General features: G+C 37.4%; 1 protein-coding gene across 1 annotated transcript; it reads left to right on the top strand.

Annotated features, from left to right (window-relative positions):
- The first annotated feature begins 2,358 nt into the window (after positions 1-2,358).
- On the top strand, positions 2,359-10,687 carry OOSP1 (oocyte secreted protein 1). Its single transcript, XM_053743496.1, is given in 4 exon segments — positions 2,359-2,434; positions 7,080-7,261; positions 9,580-9,686; positions 10,597-10,687. Coding segments are annotated over 4 exon segments (456 nt in total).
- Positions 10,688-22,901: the final 12,214 nt, after the last annotated feature.

Raw genomic sequence — 22,901 nt, 5'->3', positions numbered from 1 at the left:
CAAAGGGGTACAAACTGTATGATTCCATTCAAATGACACTTTGGAGAGGACAAATGTATAGGGACAGAAAATAGATATGTGGTTGACTGGGAGATTAGCCGATGCAAAGAGGCATACAGGAACATGTGGGATCATGGAAATGTTCTGTATCTCGACTGTCGTGGTGTTCACATGACTGCATATATTTATCAAGACTCATGAAACCGTACACATTTTAAAGACTGAACTAAATTGTTTGTCCATTTTGCCCTAATTTTTAAAAAGTAAAAAAGTAGTAAATATTTAAACCGAAAAAGAAAGCTGAGAGACAGGCTTTAGTACATTATAGAGGGTTAAAGGGATACGATAACCCAAACAATGCATCAATCTTTATTATATTCAGAATATAATAAATAGTAATAAATTGCTGTAAAAAGACATATTGCTAACAACTAGAAAACCTTAAATATGGCCTGTATATTGCATAATCACCATAATAAGTGTGGAGGTTTCTGGAACCTCAGTTGCAGTAGGTAAGGAGAAGGTCTTGTTTCATCTTTCCACTATTTCCTATAGTGCCTCTCACGTAACTATTTCCCTCCAAAAACTAAAACATATCCTCGCTAAGACATACATATTAATGTACTTAATTTTTGTAAGTACTTAAAATGTTGAGATGCTTTTTAAAAAATACTGAAAATAGAAAAAGGAGGGTTTTTTTTTTTTCAGGGTATAGCAAGCTATTGGGGGGTTATTGTAAAAAAAATAGAGGAAAGATCATGAAACCTTGAAGATAGAGGCTCACAAGTAGAGGAAAAATAATATAGAGGTATAGGCGACTACTTTTCTATGCCTCACCCTGAAATTACTGCTCTCCTAGAGATTTTTTTTTTTTTTTTTTTTTTTTTTTTTGCTTTTTAGGGCTGCACTTGCACCGTATGGAGGTTCCCAGGCTAGGGGTCTAAACGGAGCTATAGCTGGTTCCCAGGCTAGGGGTCTAAATGGAGCTACAGCTGCCAGCCTATGCCACAGCCACAGCAACACCAGATCCGAGCCATGTCTGCAACCTACATCACAGCTCACAGCAACACCAGATCCTTAACCCACTGAGTGTGGCCAGGGATTGAACCCCCCAACCTCGTGGTTCCTAGTTGGATTCCTTTCTGCTGAGCCATGAGATTTAACCAGATACATTTAAGACTTAAACCACATATTCCTTTGCCGGTTTGCTGACAATTTGTCGACAGTTGTAGTTTTGCTGATTGGTAGATGTGAAAATCAGACACATTGATATATCTACCTGTGCACAAGCCTGGCCTTCATTTGTGCTGTTCTTTAGCATTGCTAACCTAGATGGCAATATCTATGAAATATATTAATATGCTTTTTATATTAATATACATAAAATTTCACAAGGATAAATATTTTAAATATACATATATTTAGGCCTACACGGAAGTGGAATATAAATAATTTGGTAAACTCTTAAATAGAAAAAATGTTAATGAATTATATATTTTTCTTTTTCACTGTTCCCCTCAGCCATAGGCTCCCATCTGTTACCAGGTACCAGGTTTGCCAAGTTCTGGAAATGCAAAAATACATGGGGATGGTTCCTGCCCTTGAAGATCTCATCACTTAGTGGCCATTACTTTTAGAACAGACTGTGAATATAAGGATAAAATCCACATAATACCGAGTAGTTAAAAGCATTTATCTAATCATTTCTAGTTCCTGTAAATTTCTCCTTACCATGTTATATTAAAACAGCACAGGAGTTCCCGTCGTGGCGCAGTGGTTAACGAATCCGACCAGGAACCACCTGGCCTTGCTCAGTGGGTTAACGATCCGGCATTGCCGTGAGCTGTGGTGTAGGTTGCAGACGCGGCTCGGATCCTGCGTTGCTGTGGCTCTGGCTAGGCTGGTGGCTACAGCTCTGATTTGACCCCTAGCCTGGGAACCTCCATATGCCCCAGGAGTGGCCCAAGAAATAGCAAAAAACAAAAAACAAACAAAAAAAAAACTTTGTATTTGATGATTGAGACTAAGCAAATGAAGTAGAGCCTTCTCTTGATCTTTGAATCATATTTAAAAGACCTGCTCCCTATGTTTTCAGTAGTCATCATTACAATTTGCGTGTGAGTTTCATGGGTGTTTTTGTAGGCTTGTAAAATTCATTGTTTCATGGGAACAAAACATTTGAGTAAAAAGTGTTGGGTTTTAGACAATGAACTAATGGTATATTTATGGCATGTGTGTGCTGCCCAAAGTTGGTAGTTAATTACACACACATGAGTGCAGCTTCTGCTATTTTGGCTTAAAGTGTGCTTCTCCAAGCATCCTGTTTCCCCAGTGGGATTTCATTTGCAATCTGGGACAATGAAGAGTTTCTTGGGATTAAGAGCGCTCTTTCTGCTTTTTTCTATGACATGGATTTGTGTTGGCGATTAGTCAGGTATCACATACAACTTGAAGAACAGGAGTTTCTTTTTTTGTATTTTCAGGGCTGTGCCTGTGGAATATGGAGGTTCCCAGGCTAGGGGTCTAATGGAGCTACAGCTGCTGTCCTACACCAGAGCAACGACAGGGATCGAACCCGCAACCTCATGGTTCCTAGTCGGATTTGTTTCCGCCGTGCCATGACGGGAACTGAACAGGAGTTTCTTAAGTGCGGAAAGATGGGGCTTTCAATGTGCTCTTTGGATTGTTCTTGATTTTGGTCTTGCTGAATCCTAGAAACAGCAAAGAATACTTAGAGCATAGTTTTCTTTTAGATGCTTGATCTTAAGATGATTGAGTACTAGTTCTGAGACTGTAGAATGTGCCCAAATTTGAGAGTTTCATGCTTTCCTCAACCCCTCATGTTTTCTGACCCCTTTCAGATGATGTCATGTTCTTGAGGCTCAAATATCTGAAATGGGTTGAATATAAGGAGTGTGTGTGTGTAGGGGGGTCGGTAGGGGCATGAAATAACTTCCATGGGCATTGGCAGGACTTCAGGACTCTGGAGTGTGACATGCAGGAAGAAAGCCTTATCAAAGGCTCTGTTGTCACTTATACTATTCTTCATAAATCCATTGTGTTTGAGAGGGTGCATTTAGCCCTTTCCATGTGGGATGACAAACTGTCTGGATATTCCTGCTACTTTCCCTATTTAAGCATTGAAACTCTGTCCTGAGCAAACAGGATAGTTGGTCACCCTAAGTATAAACTTTGGTTGTCAGATTCTAAGGTTGAAATTTCAGAGTTGCAATAAGAGTTTGTATGTTATCAAATTGCCTGTTTCACAGGGCCACCCAGGTCTGTTGTGTAAGGTGACTTGCAAGGATCTTGGTGTATTCATTATGCTTTTTCCCCCCTTTCCTTTATTTAAAGCAGACAACCATAAAAGTCACATAAATATTCATTGACCCTCTCTTCAACCTTATTAAATCCATAGTTGGCTACAGTAGCTTACTTTTTAAAATTAATTATTTTATTACTCAGATGAATTTATCACACCTGTAGTTGTATAATGATCATAACAATCCAATTTCACAGGATTTCCATCCTGCAGCCCAAGCACATCCCCCACCCCCCAAACTGTCTCCTCCAGAGACCATAAGTTTTTCAATGTCTGTGAAACAGCATCTGTTCTGCAAAGAAGTTCAGTATGTCCTTTTTTTCAGATTTCACATGTCAGTGAAAGCATTTGATATTGGTGTCTCTTTGTATGGCTGATTTCACTTAGCATGATAGTTTCCAGGTCCATCCATCATGCTAAAAATGCCACTATTTCGTTCCTTTTAGTGGCTGAGTCATATTCCATCGTGTATATGTACCACATCTTCTTGATCCACTCCTCTATCGATGGACATTTAGGTTGTTTCCATGTCTTGGCTATTGCAAATAGTGCTGCAATGAACATTGGAGTACATGTGTCTTTGCGAGTCATGGTTTTCTCTGGATAGATGCCCAGGAGTGGGATTGCTGGATCAAATGGTAATTCTATTTTTAGTTTTCTGAGGAATCTCCATACTGTTTTCCACAATGGTTGCACCAATTTACATTCCAACCAACCGTGTACTAGGGTTCCTTTATCTCCACAGCCTCTCCAGCACTTACTGTTTGTAGACTTTTGGTTGATGGCCATTCTGGCTGGTGTAAGGTGGTACCTCAGAGGGGTTTTGATTTGCATTTCTCTAATGATGAGTGATGTTGAACATCCTTTCATGTGTTTCTCGGCCATCTGCATGTCTTCTTTGGAGAACTGTCTGTTTAGATCTTCTGCCCATTTTTTGATGGGGTTGTTTGTTTTTTTGGTATGGAGCTGCAGAAGTTGTTTATAAATTTTGGAGATTAATCCCTTGTCAGTGATTCATTTGCAAATATTTTCTCCCATTCTGTGGGTTGTCTTTTCATTTTGTTTAGGGTTTCCTTTGCTGTGCAGAAACTTTGAAGTTTGATTAGGTCCCATTTGTTTGTTTTTGTTGTCATTACTCTGAGAGGTGGATCTGAGAAGATGTTGCTGTCATTTATGTCAGAGAGGGCTTGGCCTATGTTTTCGTCTAAGAGTTTTATAGTGTCTGGTCTTACATCTAGGTCTTTAATCCATTTTGAGTTTCTCTTTGTGTATGGCGTTAGGGAGTGTTCTAATTTCATTCTTTCCATGTGGCGGTCCAGTTTTCCCAGCACCACTTATTGAACAAGCTGTCCTTTCTCCACGGTATAGTCTTGCCTCCTTTGTCATAGATTAGTTGGCTATAGGTGCGTGGGTTTATAGTTGCTTACATTTTAATTTCTGATAGAAGTCAAAGATCAGGTAGAATTGCCATCCCCATGGCCTGCCCTGAAACTATTCTCTTGCCTCCTTGACCAGGTGTGAGTTTTGTAATTATTCATTTCTCTGTGCATTTTAAAATTTTATGTCAAATTTGTCTATCCATAAATGTAGGTTTTGCAGGCATTCAGGTTTTTTTTTTTTTTAATTTCTGTTTCATTCTACGGCTTTTTTTTGTTGTTGTTGTTATTGTTCAACACTATTTAGAGATTTATATGTGTAGCTTCGGTTTATTTTAACTGTCAAACGGTATGCTATGGAGTTAATCTGTCATAAATGGTTTCTATTCTCCTGCTGGGAGGTGGAATTTTTCCATGTTTGGCTGTTACAATGTAGAGTTTGAACTTGAGTGTGTTTTGCCTCCTCAGGAATGGGATCATGAGGTCACAAGGTGGGCATATCTGAAAACAAACTCACTCTTGCTCATTCTTCTCTAACAGGGTATGACAGTCTACAGTTTTCCTAGAAGAATAATATTGTTATTTTCTCCAGCACTTGGTGCTTGCAGATGTCTTCCTTTTTGACAATCTGAGGATGAAATAAGAATAAACCAGGCTTAATTTTAACGAACGTTTTTATTTTTAGATAATTGTAGAGTCATACACAGTTGTCTAATGCATGACAGTTGTATAAGACATACTACAGAGAGAGATCGAGTGTACCATTTACTCAGTTTCACCCGATCATAACATCTTACAAAACTAGAGGACGATATTCCATCATAATGCGCTATTAATACAGCCAGGTTACAAACATTTCTATCACAACCAAGATCCCCAGGTTGTCCTTTGACAGCCATGTCTACTTCCCTCCTGAGCTCCTCATGCAGCCCTTCTCCCCTCCCACCCCAATCCTTTTAGCTTTGGAAACCATAAATCCATTTTCCATTTCTACAATCTTGTCATTTCGAGAAGGCTGCATAAATGGATTCATACAATATATAAGTTTTGGGGATTGGCTTTTTCCACTCAGCATAGTTCCCTGGAGATTCATTCACATTGTTTTATGTATCACTAGTTCATTCTTTCTGTTGTTGTTGAGTGGTATTCCATGGCATGGATGTACCACGGTTTGTTTAACCATTTTTCCATTGAAAAACATCTGAGATGTTTCTAGTTTTTTGTTATTATATCATAAATATTTGCGTGTATTTTACGTGAATATAAGTTTTTACTTCCCTGGGTTAAATATCAAAGACTTCAATCTCTTTGTCATATGGTAGTTATATGTTTAGTTTTTAAGGAAACTGGGAAACTATTTTTCAGGGTGGTTATATTTTACATTGCCAGCAGCAGGGCATGAATGGTCCAGTTCTTCCATACCCTTGTCAACATTTGATGTTGTCACATGTTTATTTTAGCCACTCTGATAGATATGTAGTGATATTTCCTTGTGATTTTAATTCTTAATGGTTAATGATGTTGAACATCTATTCATGTCTTTATTTGCAACCTGTATAACTTCTTGGTGAAAAGTTTGCAGATTTAAATAGTTTCTACTTGGCTTGTGAGTTTTCAGTATCCTCTGAGTCTCCTTTTTAGTATCCCAAGTGCAACCAGAGGATTTATCTTCACCGAAGACTAGATAAATAGCTAACTTAACTCTCTATATCCCACGTCTTACCCAATCCAATATTTTTTAGGTTATTCTAATTTTCTCCTTCTGGACCCTAGCCCAGATAGAAAATTATATTAGAAAATGATTCCCTTTACCAGACACAAAAATTACTATCCAGTTATTAGTTGGAAGGGAAAAGATAAAGCACTATAGACACTCAATTTCTATAAAAGTCTGGTTGCTAAGTTTTAGTTTTTTGGATAAGTCTTTATTCCTTTATCAATTCTTGGTTTCTTATTTTACATATCATGAAGCTGTGGATACAAACATGGAAACAAGAACTTGCTTAGAACTACTTTAGTTGAACATTGGAGATCAAAGATGCTCTACACTTCTTAGCGCAGATGCTATAATATAGATATCGTCTATGATGCCAGCTCCATAAATGATGACTTTGGAGAGTTGGTTCATAAGATTTTATTTCGTATTGATTTTTTTCATATATGGATCCACCTAAGAAACTCTTTGAAGGATGTTTGTATGGGTATTTTCAGAGAATAAAGCAAAATATGGAGAACATATTTTACAGACTTGCTCATCTCTAAGACACATTTTTAGTAGAAAGATGATCTCTTCATTTATATTAACTGGCTGTGCTAAAATTTCCTGACCTGATCTGAATAATAGCAATACTAACAGGAATTTTCTCTTTTCTACTTCTTAGCTATATGAGTACAGTGAAGCTACTTTTGGTTCTATGCCAAGATTAAACCCACGGTATTTCACAATTTGTATATGGACCCTGATGAAGCATTTTTAAGAGATGGCTACCCTGTAACCTGCACATTATTGGATGATCACTATGAGTTTTTCTATTATTCTTATGACTGTGGCATCATAACAAAAGTAAGAGGAATAGATATTTTACCTAAAACCTGAGCATTGCATGATTCCTTCAACAGGTCCCCAACCTGGAAGTCACTAAGTTTCTATTTGTAATATGGCTGGACTAATTTCTATAATAGTCTCATTCATGACAGAGGAAATTAATGAAGGAGGTGCTAAATACTTTTTTTTTCTTACTGGGTAATAACTACAAACTCTAATGTGTACCTTGTAGATATTAAATTCAACTAGTAACAGAACAGGGAGATGACAGATTTGAGAGGAGAAAAGCATTTTCCACACATCATAAGTTTATCATATAGTTTCCCAACCTAGTGCCTAGTGATACATTGCAATTCATAAATTTTGGCCAGGTATTATCAGAAGAAGGAAGTAACACTAGTCAAGCATCAGAAGATTTTCCTTCTTTCTTTCCTTTCTTTCTTTCTTTCTTTCTTTCTTTCTTTCTTTCTTTCTTTCTTTCTTTCTTCTTCCCTTCCTTCTTTCTTTCTTTCTTTCTTTCTTGGGCTGCACCTGAAGCATATGGAAGTTCCTGGGCTAGGGGTTGAATTGGAGCTGCAGCTGAGGCCTGTGCCTCATCAGATCCAAGCCCCATCTGTGACCTACACCACAATTTACAGCAATGAAACATCCTTAACCCACTGAGTGAAGCCAGGGATTGATCCCATAGACACTATGTCAGCTTATTAACCTCCTGAGCTGCAATGGGAATTCCTGGAAAAATTTCCAAAGTAAATGTTTCATACTCTTTCAGCCCTACCCAACCTCATTCACCAGAGATTTTGATGTGCCTTATTGAGGCACAGTGAAAGATCAAGTATGCAAACCACTAATAAAAATATAATTGGGATTTTGTCTTAATTAAAAAATTAACAGCCAACAAAAATTTGCTATAAAGTTACTTATTGTTTTGCTTACTACCAAATGGAATATTAAGAGAAGAATATAACTTTTCAGGTCTCACTGAACCTGAAAAAAACCCAAAGACTGTGTTCTGTCGAAAGCAAAATTTGAGATAGAGCTGAGCATGTAGGATGGTTATTAAGAAGTATCTATTTTTATGCTAGTACCATACTGTTTTGATTAATACTGCTTTGTAGTATATTTCCCCCCAACGGAAATTGTTCCATACACAGCTGTAGAATCAGTATGTCTGTGGGAGGGACTAAGTTAAGAATCTTACATTGCCATCCTAAGCCAAAGGTAGTTTAGCTTGTGATGCCTCCAGCTTGATTTCTCTCTGAATTTCTTTGGCTATTCAAGGTTTTTGTGGTTCAATACAATTTTAGGATAGTTTTTTTTTCTGTTAAAAATACCATTGGGATTTTGATAGGGATTGAACTGAATCTATGGATGGCTTTGGGTAGTATGGATATTTGAACAATATTAATTTTTCTGGTGCATGAACCTGGGATATCTTTCCATTGTTTGTCTTCAATTCCTTTCATCAAAGTCTTGTGATTTTCAGTGTACAGATCTTTTACTTTCTTGGTTAAAATCATCCCTAAGTATTTTCTTGTTTTTGATGCTATTATAAATGGGATTTTTCTTTATTTTTCCATATATTTTGTTGTTAGTGTTTAAAAACATAACTAATTTCTGTATGTTGACTTAATTTTTTTTTTTTGGTTTTTGTTGTTGTTGTTGTTGCTATTTCTTGGGCCTCTCCCGTGGCATATGGAGGTTCCCAGGCTAGGGGTCGAATCGGAGCTGTAGCCACCGGCCTACGCCAGAGCCACAGCAATGCGGGATCGGAGTCGCGTCTGCAACCTACACCACAGCTCACGGCAACGCCGGATCGTTAACCCACTGAGCAAGGGCAGGGACCGAACCCGCAACCTCATGGTTCCTAGTCGGATTCGTTAACCACTGTGCCACGACGGGAACTCCGACTTAATTGTTTAAACAAAATTCTCAGGGACTTATGGTGAGTGAAGGCAGCTCCCATGTTCCAAATTGTATTCATATGATCTCAATGCTCATTCTCTCTACCACTAAGTTACACTAGTTACAGGAGTGTTTCTCAAAAAGAGATATAAACAAACACGTTCCTGAATATGAATCACAGACCTCCTTTTTTTTCCAATTAACAAGTACTGATTGCCTTTCATGTACAAGCATTGGGCCAAATTTTAATCCATCTGTCATTTAGGAAATGGCCTGGTTTCCCATGAACATATGTTGTGTATACTCATTTCAGTAAGAGTATGGCCATTTTTAGAGAGCCTAAAGGATCTATAACTTATATTCAAATAATTTTATTTTCCTGAGACTGTTGAGACAAATAATCTGTTTAAAAGTTCTCTTCATCCCCTTAGACTTTCCAGAATACTTTTCTGCTTATAACTAAAATCAAGTATATCTCAAGAAACTCTGAAGACAGAGCTGAAATGCCACTGTCACGTGTTGTCACAAAGCGAGGAGGGTATGTCAGAGTCCTGTCCTGGCCCCAGTTTCATCTTAATCTTCCAGATAAGAAACCAACCCCGAAAAGGTAACAGGCATAAAAACCCTAATGGGAACACCAATCTGTTGATCCCTGACCACATATATTTTAAAAGGTATTGCAATTGTCTTCTAGGATATTATAATACCAGGAATAAGGAAAAATGGAATGATGATTTTTTTTAGTACAAATGTCAGAGTTACTGAAAACCTGATAGATCTTAGCCAGATCTTAACCAAATCTGGTTATTTTGAAGTTTGAACCCTCATTTAAGATTCCTGAAATAAATGAATAAGAAATATGTCTGATTTCTGAGAAACTCTATGGAAATCAAGCTTTATATCAGAACAACTTTGATCAGTTTGACAAAATTCTGATCGTTGGCAGGACTTTCTTTGGATAATTTTTCTATTAGAGTCCACTGGTTAAAATATTGAACTGAGTTGTTCTTTCTCTCAGTGATTACAGAAGAGCCTCACTACATAGTGTTCTTCACAGATAATAATAAACAGCAGTTAACGTTAATTAATCACTTAGCATATTCCTGTACTGATGTAATAGTTATTTAAGTGTTTGTTCTTCATGACAACTCAATAGGTAGATACTGTTATGCCAATTTAGGGGTAAGGAAGGTGAAGCACAGGGAAGTTATTTGCTCGAGATCATTTTCTGGTAGAGAGTAGAACCAGAAAGGAAAACTAGAATTTGGTTTCTAAGCCTATGTTACTCAATGCTACAAAACACTGCCTGTGATGTTCTTGAGAAATAAGCAGAAATCAATAATCTATTTGTAATAGGAATTTGGTTTTAATTTCAGCCTTGCAAACAAAAGGGTCTGAAAAGATCTTAGATTCGTGTGATAGTTCTCTATTTTCTTTTCTCACTTTAGTACATATTCTATTTTAAGTGAAGCTGAAAGTGGAGATAATGAAACTAGTTCTGAAGACGTGGAGGTTGCTTCTGAAATGCAGCCATGGTAAGGGCCCTTGGAACTGGCATTTTACCATTTTATACAATTGGCAAGGAAATGCCATGTATCTATTAAGGTCCTTTGTGCCTAAAAAGCTTCCAGTTCAGGAATGACCAATTCATGCATGCCTGTGTTTGTTGACGATACTGCCGATTATGGTGGTTTTGCTAATCTGTCGTGAACTGGCAGGGATCTCATTTAAGTAAGAGCTGTCCTTCTTGGGCATCATATGAAATTCTATGATAAATACAAAAGTGAAAGAACTATCCATCAATTACAACATTAATACAGTGCTGAGTTAAAAAAAAATCAGCATCAAGCTAAGGCTGCAACGTGGAGGTTTAGATATGTTGATAATCCGTGGGGAAGTGAACTCAGAAGTGCCATAGTTCTTGATTGCAACTTCTTCCAGAAAGGGCCACATGCCTTAAGGCAGTGCAGTTCTTCATTCCTGAGTCAAAGATGAAAGGATTTTAAAAAATTTCACGTGTGTTAATTTTTGGTTCTCAATAAAGAGATGGAGCTATGTTTATGGAGAGTATCAGGGTAGTCTTGGACCTTTTGGATTGTACTTCCTAGCTTACAGAAGCAAAATGCATTTACACATGCATTGCACTTGAATCATTGCACATTTAAGGATATGGTCTCAAGGACGGAATATTTCCTTCCTTTCTCTCATTCTCTTTTTTTTTTTTAGGGCTGCACCTGTGGCATATGGAAGGTCCCAGGCTAGAGGTTGAATCAGAGCTGTAGCCACTGGCCTACGCTGCAGCCACAGCAATGTGGGATCCGAGCTGCATCTATGACCTGCACCACAGCTCATGTCAATGCTGGATCCTTAACCCACTGAATGGGGCCAGGGATCAAACCTGCATCTTCACGGACACACTTTGGATTCATTTCTGCTGAGCCATGATGGGAACACCCCTCCTTCACTTTTAAAATATGGATATTTATTTATTTTAATTAAAGTATAGTTGATTTGCAATGTTGTGCCAATTTCAGCTGTGTAGCAAAGTGACAGTTATATACAGAATCTTTCCTGTAATGGTCTATCCCAGGATACTGGATACAGTTGCCTGTACTCTACAGTAGGACCTGTTTATCCATTAAAAATGTAATAGTTTGCATCTATTAATTTCAAACTGCCAGTCCAAGCCTCTCCCTCTTTCCTTCTCCCTCACTTTTAATTTACACTCTCTCCCAATCTGTGCCTCCATGCATATAAATTGCTTTACCTAAGAATAATAGGCTCATAGAAAAAGCTAAATGTTTATACTGGGATTGGTTTTTTTAAAACTGTCTTTCTTCCATTTCAGGAAGAAATCTAAATGAGATATTCTCTTTGTGTGTCAAATGATGGACATTTACTGGGAGAGAAGAAATTAAGTCTACAGAGGCAACCTCTAAAATGACTGCTTAGGACTAAGGATTTAATGTGCTATTTTGTAGAAATCTGAGGAGCTGGTATGGAACGTAATGAAACTCCAATTTCTTCTATTTAAAAAAAAATGAATTTGCAATTTTAAATCCAACAGCATGCTGCCTTAAATTTATTTTTTCTAAAAATAAATTTCCCTTGCTTTTAACTCTATGGAGACTTATTTATGAATAAAGTGTGTTCTATTACATGGCTGTCTGTAATTACTGAAGGACTGATGTGATTTTAAGCTTTGATGCACACTATAAAGAGGTTTTTAAGGGTTAAATAAAACTTTACTCTCTTGGTGTCTGATTCATGCCCTTAGCTAGGATTTAGTCATAGTTGGACCTAGTAATAGTATATATTCATTTATTTCACCAACATTCCCTCATGGAAGTTACATTTTAGTAGGATGAGACAGACTATAAAAAAATGTGTTCTGTAGTATTCCAGGAATGGGGTAAATGCCACTTAGGAAAAAAAATTATAGGAGAAAAGGAGAGTGGGAATGGGTGTGAGGGGTGCCATTCTAAATATGGCACCAGGAAATGCCTAAATGAAAGATGATGATTAGCAGAAGACTTGAACGGAGTGAGCCGTGCAGATAATGGAGGGAAGGTTATTCAAGATTATGGGAAGAACTGCTATAAAGTCCCTGAAAGGAGACCGTGCTCAAAGTGTTCACAGAGCAAGAAGGTAGGTGCAGTGGTGGTGGTAGTGGGGGTGGTAATAAATGAGGTGGGAAAAAACCCCACAACAATGGGGTGGGTCATATAGTTTCTTCAAGTTGATGTGACAACCTTGGTTTTTACTTGAAACAAGATGGCGAGTCACTGGAAAATTTCAAATGAGGGATGACAAAATCCAACTTGGGTTTTTTTTTTTTTTTAACCAGGATCACCCTGGCTTCTGTGTGCAGAATAGACCCAAGATGGAGCAAAGGCTGAAACAGAGAAACCAATTAGGTCAGTGCTCCAAGTGGGAGGTAATGATGGAGTGTTAGACCAGTGGTTCTCATCCACGGGTGATTTTTCCCTTCTTACCACAAGGGGAGGTGTTACTTAAAGCAGGTGGGTGTAGGCCAGGGGTGCTGCTGAACATCCTGCAGTGCATAAGATAGCCGCCTACAACAAAGAATGACCTGGGCTGGGGTTAAGAACCCTGGGTTAGATGTAGCAGGGGAATAGAGTGGTCACATTTTGGAGAGCTATGTCTGTATAGATATATCAATATGTATAATCTAGAAGGATTTGCATACAGTTGGACATAGGGTAAAAGAGAAAGAGGAATCCAGGAGACTTCATGATATTCAAACTACTGTAAAGTGGGAGGTGCCACTAAGACAAGAATGTGGGAGATCCTCGTTTAGAAAGTTTATGTTGAAAATGTCAGGTTTAAGATGCTTCTTAGATATCCAAAAAGAGATAGCAAATGAGTAGTTAAATGTAGGCCTGAGGTTCATAGGACAAGGTCGAGGTTGGATGTAGAAAATTTGTATTCATCGGCAAAGAGTAAAATTTAAAGCAGATAAGACTGAGTTCAAGCAAAAAGCAAGGAAAAAGAAGATAACTGATCCAAGGCTAAAGCCTTGGGATTTCTGATGTTAAGAGGTAGCTGAAAGGAGGCAGAACCTTCAAATGAGGCAAAGAGAAGTCAGTAAGGTAGACTGGAAGTAAAAACAGCATAGAGTAAGTCAGGTGGAGCTGACAAGCATATCACTTGTTCTTGAAAGATCAAGTAGGATGGATGAGAACTAAGAACTGACCATTAGCTCTAGCAATGTGCAGAGCACAGACGACTCTGGCAAAAGCAGTTTTGGTGGAGAGGTATGTACAAAACCTGTTGGATCAGATTTAAGAGAGGATGAGAAATCAAACAAAAACACTAATTCAAAAAGATACATGCACCCCAATGTTCATAGCAGCATTATTTACCACTCCTAAGATATGAAAGCAACCTAAATGTCCAGTGACAGATGAATGGATTAGGAAGATGTGGTATACTACACACACACAATGGAATATTACTCATCCATAAAAAAGAATGAAATTTTGCCATTTGCAGCAACATGGATGGACTTGGAGGGAATTATGCTAAGAGAAATAAGTCAGACGGAGAAAGAAAAATATGTGTGATATAACTAATATGTGGAATCCAAAAAAATACAAATTTGTGATTGAAAACAAAAAAGCAGATTCAGAACAAATAGTTACCAGTAGAGAGAAGGAAGGGGGAGGGGCAATATAGGAGCAGGGAATTAAAAGGTACAAACTATTAGGTATAAAGAAAGCTACAATGACATTGTACAAAATGGGGAATATAGCAAATATTTTATATTAATTATAAATGGAACACAATCTTTTATAATTGAGAATCACTACATTATACACCTGTAATTTATATAATGTATCAACTATACTTCAATTAAGAAAAAGAGAGGATGAGAAGAAAGAACTTGAAAGAGTGAGTATAAATGACTTTTCCTGAAAGAGTGAGTATAAATGTAAGAGAAGAATGGAAATCGGGTGTTGTAGAGGAAAGTGGAGATGGGAGCTGGGGTAGAGATGGAGGGAATAAGATGGATTGCCATAATGCTGAATGCCAGGAAGATTTTGGGTAGATTTGAACACATCAGAAAGTCAGACGGCGTCTCCTGGTGCTACTCAAATTACCCACACAAGGACTGAGAGTCTAAAAAATAAATGGTGTGAGAATTACACATACTTTCTCTCCTGTCACTACCATAGACCCAAAGAGGAAACACGGCTCTGGCAAAACTAATGTTCACGTTTTACTTTGTTGAATTTTCAAGTCCATGTGGTCAGTAGAGAACGGCGTTTTAGGAAAATGGGTTGAGTATGTGGTAACAGCTGATGCTGTGAGTTGATGCAACACCCGAGCTGTCTGTGAGCCATAAAGTCACATGAGCAGCCCAGTTTCCTCTTCTTTTCTGTAACCTGAGAGGTCGTTGTTTTGGATCCAGTATCATGAAGGTAAATGTTGATGACTTTACCTCTGAGATCAGGAATAAGATGAAAGTACCCACTGTTAACACTTCACTCAACTCCAAGTTGGAGGTTCTAGGTAGAGTATACGGCAACATTAAGGAAGGATAAAGTAGCTGTCAAGGAAAAAACCATCATTGTTCACAGGTGAATAATTGTATATGTACAAAGTACAAAGACTATATATAAATAATTAAAGTTAATATATAAAAAGCAGCTGAAATTTAGTGTGCCAGAAACAGTAAGAAAAATAACTACAGGGAGTTCCCATTAGGACTTGGTGGTAACAAACCTGACTAGCATCCATGAAGATGCGTGTTTGATCCCTGGCCTCACTCAGTGAGTTAGGGATCCAGCAATGCCATGAGTTGTGGGTGTAGGTTGCAGATGTGGCTCAGATCTGGCGTTGGTTGCTGTGGCATAGGCTGGCAGCTGTAGCTTCGATTTGACACCTACCCTGGGAACTTCCTTGTATTGTGGGTGCAGCCCTAAAAAAGCAAAAAAAAAAAAAATCAAAAAGAGAAAAGAAAAATAATTAGCAGATTAACAGTAGTAGGAAAATATAAAGTACCTATGAATAAACCTAAAAATATGCAAGGGCTTTAAAGAGAGACTTACAAAACTTTACTCTTACACACATGCAAAAAGACCTAAAATAATGATGAGACACATGGACAGAAGACGCATGGATTGTAGATTGATTCCAATACTAATCAAATCAGATTTTCTTTTTTTAATTTAAACTTGTAAAGCTGGTATTAAAAATTATGGGGTGGCAGATGAAAAAGTTCTAGATATCTACTGTACCACATTGGGCTTATAGTTAATAATCCTATACTGTATACTTAAAAATTGTTAAGGAGTTTAAAAATAAAGTAAAAGATTAAAAAAATATAAGGAAGTACAAATTAAAAAAATTATAGCCTGGCAATTGATCAAATATAGTCAAAATACTCTCAGAAAATATGTGGAAGAATTTACTGTGTCAGAAATCAAGACTAACCAGAAATCAAGGATTGTCAATACAGTGTAATATTAGTGCAGGAATAGACAAGGAAACCTACTGAAAACTATGTAAAGTTGATGAAAATTGAAGACAAATAAATATAAAGATATCCTGTGTTCATAGATTAAAAAACTCATATTGTTGGAGTTCCCATTGTGGCTCAGTGGTTAACGAATCCGACTAGGAACCATGAGGTTGCGGGTTCGATCCCTGGCCTTGCTCAGTGGGTTAAGGATCCGGCATTGCTGTAAGCTGTGGTGTAGGTTGCAGACGCGGCTCGGATCCTGTGTTGCTGTGGCTGTGGTGTAGGCTGGCGGCTACAGCTCCGATTAGACCCTCAGCCTGGGAATCTCCATATGCCGCGGGAGCAGCCCTAGAAAAGGCAGAAAGACAAAAAAAAAAAATCAAAACCTCATATTGTTAAGACAGCCATGCTATCCAAAGCAATCTACAGATTGAATGCAATCCCTATATTTCAACAACATTTTTTAAAAAACAGAAATGGAAAAGTTAATCCTAAAACACATATGAAAATCTAAAATATCCAAAACTGTCTTGAAAAAGAATAAAGTTGGACAATTTACACTTCCCAATTTCAAAACATGCTACAAAACTATAGCAATCAAAGCAGTATACTACTGGCATAAAGATAAACATATAGACCAATGGAATAGAATTGAAAGCCCCAAATAAACACATAAATCTATTATCAATTGATTTTCAGCAAGGGTATCAAGATCATTAAATGGGTTAAGAATAATTTCTCAAAAAATTATGCTAGGGTAACCGATATTTATGTGAATAAGAACAAAGATGGCCTCTTCTTTCTCACCCTATACAAACTTTAACTCAGACAAATGTGAGAACTAAAACTACAAAACTATTCAAGTAAAACACAGTGGTAAATTTTCATGACTTTGGATTTGACAGTGAATTCTTAGTTATAATATCAAAAGCAAAAGCAACAAAAGAAAAAAATAGATAAAATGAACTTCATCCAAAAGTTTTGTGCATCAAAGGACATCAAGTGAAAGGACAACTTACAGAATGAGAGAAAATATGTGCAAATCATCTATTAAGGGTCTAGTATCCACATTATAGGAAAAATTCTTACAACTCAGCAACAGAAAGACAAAACAATTTTAAAAAGGCAGATGATTTGAATAGACATTTATCTGAAGTAAGTATACAAATGACCAAAAATCATATGAAAAGATCCTACTAGTCATTAGGAAAATGCAAACCAAAATCACAGTGAGATGCTACTTAACCCCTAGGATCACAATAATAAGTTTTCTTTTTAAGCCAGTAAACATCAAGTGTTGATGAGAAAGTGGAGAAAATGAAACTCTTGTTTATTGCTGGCAGAAATGTCAAATTGTGCAGCTACTGTGCAAAACTTTAACAATTCCTTTAAGGTGGGAATTTTTCCATTCACCCTTCAGGAACGGGGTGAATAGGGGGTGATAAAAACATAGCTGTGTAGCCAGAGTAACTGAAAGCAGGTATTCAAAAATATATTATACAGGAACATTCATAATAACATCATGAAGCACAGAGATGGAAAAAACCTGATAGGTGGAAACATCCCAAATGTACGTCACAGGATGGATGAATAAACAAAAAGGAGTATAGTCGTGTAATAAAATATTATTCAGCCATAAAAAGAAATAAAGTACTGATAAACACTACGATGTGGATGAATCTCTGAAAAAACATGTTAAATGAAACAGTCCATTCACAAGTCACATATTGTACAATTATATTTTTATGAAATATCTGTAATAGCCAAATCCATAAAGATAGAAAGCACATTAATGGTTGAATTGTGGGAGGGGTGAGGAGTGGGAGGAATGGGTAGTTGCTATTTAATGGATCTAGGTTCTCCTTTTCGGGGGTGTTGAAAGTATTTTGGAACTGGATAGAGGTGATGGTTACATACATGAATGTACTAAATGCCACTGAATTTTATTTTATTTTGTTTTATTTTGGCTGCACCTATGGAATGTGAAAGTTCCTAGGGCAGGGATCAAACCTGCACCACAGCAGCAACCCAAGCTGCTGCAGTGCAGCGACAATGCAGACTTAACCTGCTGTGCCACAAGAGAACCCCCTTAATTGTATACTTTACAATGGTTAATTTAACATTATGTGAATTTCAACTCTACAAAAACAATTATCAGTGGTTACTTAGAGGGCATGTAAAAAAGCATATAAAACTATTGAAATTGGAAATTTCCATATTATTTCATTTATATATATATTGTTAACTTTTTAAAATAACAATATGTTCACCTCTTGAATAAAACTCCTAAAGGGAAACATAGGCAGAACACTCTTTGACATAAATTGCAGCAACATCTTGGTTGATCCACCTCCTAGAATAATGACAATAAAAACAAAAATAAACCAATGGGACCTAATTGAACTCAAAAGCTTTTGCACAGCAAAGGAAACAATAAAAAAAAAAAACACCTAAAACAAAAAGACAACCCACAGAATGGGAGAAAATCTTTGGGAATGATGCAACCAATGAGGGTCTAATCTCCAAAATATACAAATGACACATACAATTCAACAAAAAAACCAAACAACTCCATCAAAAAATGGGCAGAAGACTTAAATAGACAGTTCTCCAAAGAAGACATACAGGTAACAAATAGGCACATGAAAAGATGCTGAACATCATGAATTACTAGAGAAATTCAAATCAAAATAATGATGAGGTACTACCTCACACCAGAGTGGCCATCATTAACAAGTCTACAAATAACAAATTCTGGAGAGGGTTTGGAGAAAAGGGAATGTAAATTGGTACAACCACTGTAGAAAACAGTATGGAGATACCTCAGAAAACTAAATATAGAACTACCATACAGTCCAGCAATCCCACTCCTGGGCATATATCTGGACAAAACTACAATTCAAAAAGATGCATGCACCCCTAAGTTCATTGCAGCACCATTCACAACAGCCAAGACATGGAAACAACCTTGACGTTTCTGATAACCACAGATGTACCTTTTTGCTTGTCTATGGTTATATTGATTCACAATCCTGAAGATTCCTACAGCTAAATTAGACAGTGTTCACCAACAACTGTCCTGTACAGAGAAGCTGAGGCATCTATATGGCATACTATATAATTGCTAAACATAACTTATTAAGCATTTACTTTTGAGATGGATCTTTTTAGGGGTTGGTTTTCACCAATACCTATAATCAGGTCACACTGTTATCCTTGTCCATAATCCCTTTCTCTCAATATTTTGTATTACTGGGTTTAACTAGACCAAAATGCTCTTAGAGCCTTTCTGCAGTATCCCAAGGATGTACATAGTCATAATAAAGTGCCTTTTGGGGAAGCAAAATTGAATCAGAGAGAAGTGTTTTCCCAAAGCTTAGACCAAATAAATTATAAGAATTTATTTCCCTGAATCATAATATCCTGGAGTTGGTTACAAGTACAGGTTTGGCAGGTCTCGTTCCAGGTTTACTGGATCTGGATTATTGGCTGGGAGGAAGGGAACCGGCTTCTTTCACAGGAACCCAGAGTAAATATGATACACAATGACTTCAACCAATTCATCTGTATCGTCCACTTGGGTCCTTCAAATCATCTTGCAAAAACCCTCTTTAAAGGTCCAATTGACATGTACCAATTACTACATGAAACACAATTTCAGACCCATCTATATGATTGGAGGAAGACACAATTGGTGGACGCATACAGTCTAGAACCACTTGTCACATCCTCCCTCTTCGTTTTCAGATTTATAATTATAATAACTTCAGTTATGAGAAGGGAAAGCCAACACTGCACTGAGGGCTTTTCAATGCTTCCTAGAAAAATGGAGCATCACCCTTAGCTGAGGAGGCTTTATTAATACCCATAGAGGGTTATGTCCTTGACTTTGTTTTTCCTGTGATACCTTGGTTTGAGGTCAGAGGTAGTCAGAGGGAGAAGGAATTCTCCTCCCTCTCCCTTTTTGTTCTGCCCAGGCCTTCAACAGATTGGATGACGCCCACCCACTTTGGGGAGGGCAGTTTGTTTTGCTCAGTCTACCAATCCAAAGGCTAATCTCATCCAGAAATACTCTCACAGACACATCTGAAAATAATGTTGAACCAAACTTCTGCACACCTTTTGGTCCAGTCAAGTTGACACACAAAATTGACTGTCATGCTAACTAATTTATATTTGACATCTTATTAGTTCTGTGATATTTCACAAACTTCATGCTTACTAATGTTTCTCTACTTAAGATATCCTAAGGGAGAGATGGGATAAAGATGGTGGAATACAAGGACTGGAGCTCAACTTCTCTCCTAAAAACAACAAAATTCACAACTGTTTCACAGAGACTCACCTACAGGAGTGAGAGTTCTGAGCCCCACATCAAACTCCCAAGTGTGGGGATCTGGCACAGGGAGAAAGAGCCCCCAGAGTATCTGGCATTGAAGGCCAGTGGGGCTTGTGCGCAGGAGCTCCACAGGACTGAGGGAAATGGAGACCCTATTCTTAAAAGGTGCACATAGATTAACACGTGCACTGGGTCCCAGGACAAAGCAAAGTCTCCATGGGAATCTGGGTCAAACCTGACTGCAGTTCTTGGAGGACATCCTGGGAAAACAGGGGTGAATGTGGCAAAGAGATACAAGATATAAAACTTAAAACAAGAAGAGATGCAAAATACAATAACTGAAAATACAGGACAATGGAGATGCACTTGCAATTAAGAGACCAACAACTTAAAACAATCTCATATATATATAGACTCATATCAAAACTTCAGAATAACTTTACACCAAAAATCTACAATTGATACACAAACAATTAAGAAAAATTGACTCAAATACAACACTAAAGATAGTCATCAAACCACAAGAGGAGAGAACAGGGGAAGGGAAGGGAAGAAAAAAAGAGCAACAAAAACAAATCCAAAGCAATTAATAACATGGCAATAAGAACATACATATCAATACTTACCTTAAATGTTAGTGGACTAAACACCCCAACCAAAAGACATAGACTGGCTGAATGGATACAAAAATAAGATCCATATATATTCTGGCTTCAAGAGACCCACTTCATTTCTAGGGACACATACAAATTGAAAGTGAGAGGATGGAAGAAAATATTCCATGCAAACAGGAACCAAAAGAAAGCTGGAGTAGCAATACTCATAACAGACCAAATAGACTTTAAAATGAAGATTATCTTAAGCGACAAAGAAGGTCATTACATAATGATCAAAGGATCAATCCAAAAAGAAGATATAACAATTTTAAATATCTACACACCAAACATAGGTTCACCACAGTATATGGGGCAACTGCTAACAACCTTAAAAGGACAAATCCACAATAACACAATCAGAGTGGGGGACTTTAACACCCCACTTACAGCAATGGACAGATCATCCACACAGAAAATCAATAAGGAAACACAGCCCCCGAATGAAGCACTAGACCAGATGGACTTCATAGATATTGATAGGACATTCCATCCAAAAGCAACAGAATACACATTCTTCTCAAGTGCACATGGAACATTCTCTAAGATTGATCACATCCTGGGCTACAAATCCAACCTTGGTAACTTGAAGAAAATTGAAATCATATCAAACATCTTTTCGACCACAATGCTATACGACTGGAAATCAACAACAAGAAAAAAACTACCAAAAAAAAAAAAACACACAAACACGTGGAGACTCAACAACATGCTACTAAACAACCAAGGGATCACTGAAGAAATCAAAGAGGAAATTAAAAAATACCTAGAAGCAAATGACAACAAGATACCACACTCCAAAGCCTATGGGATGCAGCAAAAGCCATTCCAAAAGGAAAGTTTCTAGCAATACAAGCCCACCTCAGGAAACAAGAAAAAGCTCAAATAAACAAGCTAACTGCACATCTAAAGCAGTTTGAGAGAGAACAGACAAGACCTAAAGTTAGTAGAAGGAAAGAAATCATAAAGATCAGAGCAGAAATCAATGAAATAGAAACAAAGAAAACCATAGAAAACATCAATGAAAAATGAAAAGCTGGTTCTTTGAAAAGATCAACAAAATTGAAAAACCCTTAGCCCGACTTATCAAGCAAAAAAGAGGACTCAAATCAATAAAATTAGAAATGAAAAAGGAGAAGTAACAACAGACATCACAGAAATACAAAGGATCATAAGAGACTACTATATGCAACTATATGCCAATACAACAGAAAACCTAGAAGAAATGGACAAATTCTTAGAAAAGTACCATCTTCCAAGACTAAACCAAGATGAAATAGAAGAGATGAATGGACCCCTCACAAGAACTGACATTGAAACTGTGATTAAAAAACTTCCAACGAACAAAAGTCCAGGACCAGATGGCTTCACAGGCAAATTCTATCAACCATTTAGAGAAGAGCCAACACCTCTCCTTCTGAAATGATTTCCAAAAAATGCAGAGGAAGGGATACTCCCAAACTCATTCCATGAGGCCACCATCACCCTGATACCAGAGCCAGACAAAGATTCCACAAAAAAAGAAAACTGCAGGCCAGTTTCACTGATGAAGATAGCTGCAAAAATCCTCAACAAAATACAAGCAAACCACATCCAACAATACATCAAAAGAATTGTACATCATGATCAAGTGGGACTTATCCCAGGGATGCAAGGGTTCTTCAGTATCTGCAAATCCATCAGTGTGACACACCACATTAACAAAGTGAAGAATAAAAACCATATGATCCTCTCAATGGACACGGAAAAAGCCTTTGACAAAATCCAACACCC

This window comes from Phacochoerus africanus, chromosome 4 (genome assembly GCF_016906955.1).
Source record: "Phacochoerus africanus isolate WHEZ1 chromosome 4, ROS_Pafr_v1, whole genome shotgun sequence".
Taxonomy (NCBI): domain Eukaryota; kingdom Metazoa; phylum Chordata; class Mammalia; order Artiodactyla; family Suidae; genus Phacochoerus; species Phacochoerus africanus.
The sequence above is the reverse complement of the archived record's forward strand: the minus strand, read 5'-3'. Positions and strand labels throughout refer to the sequence as shown.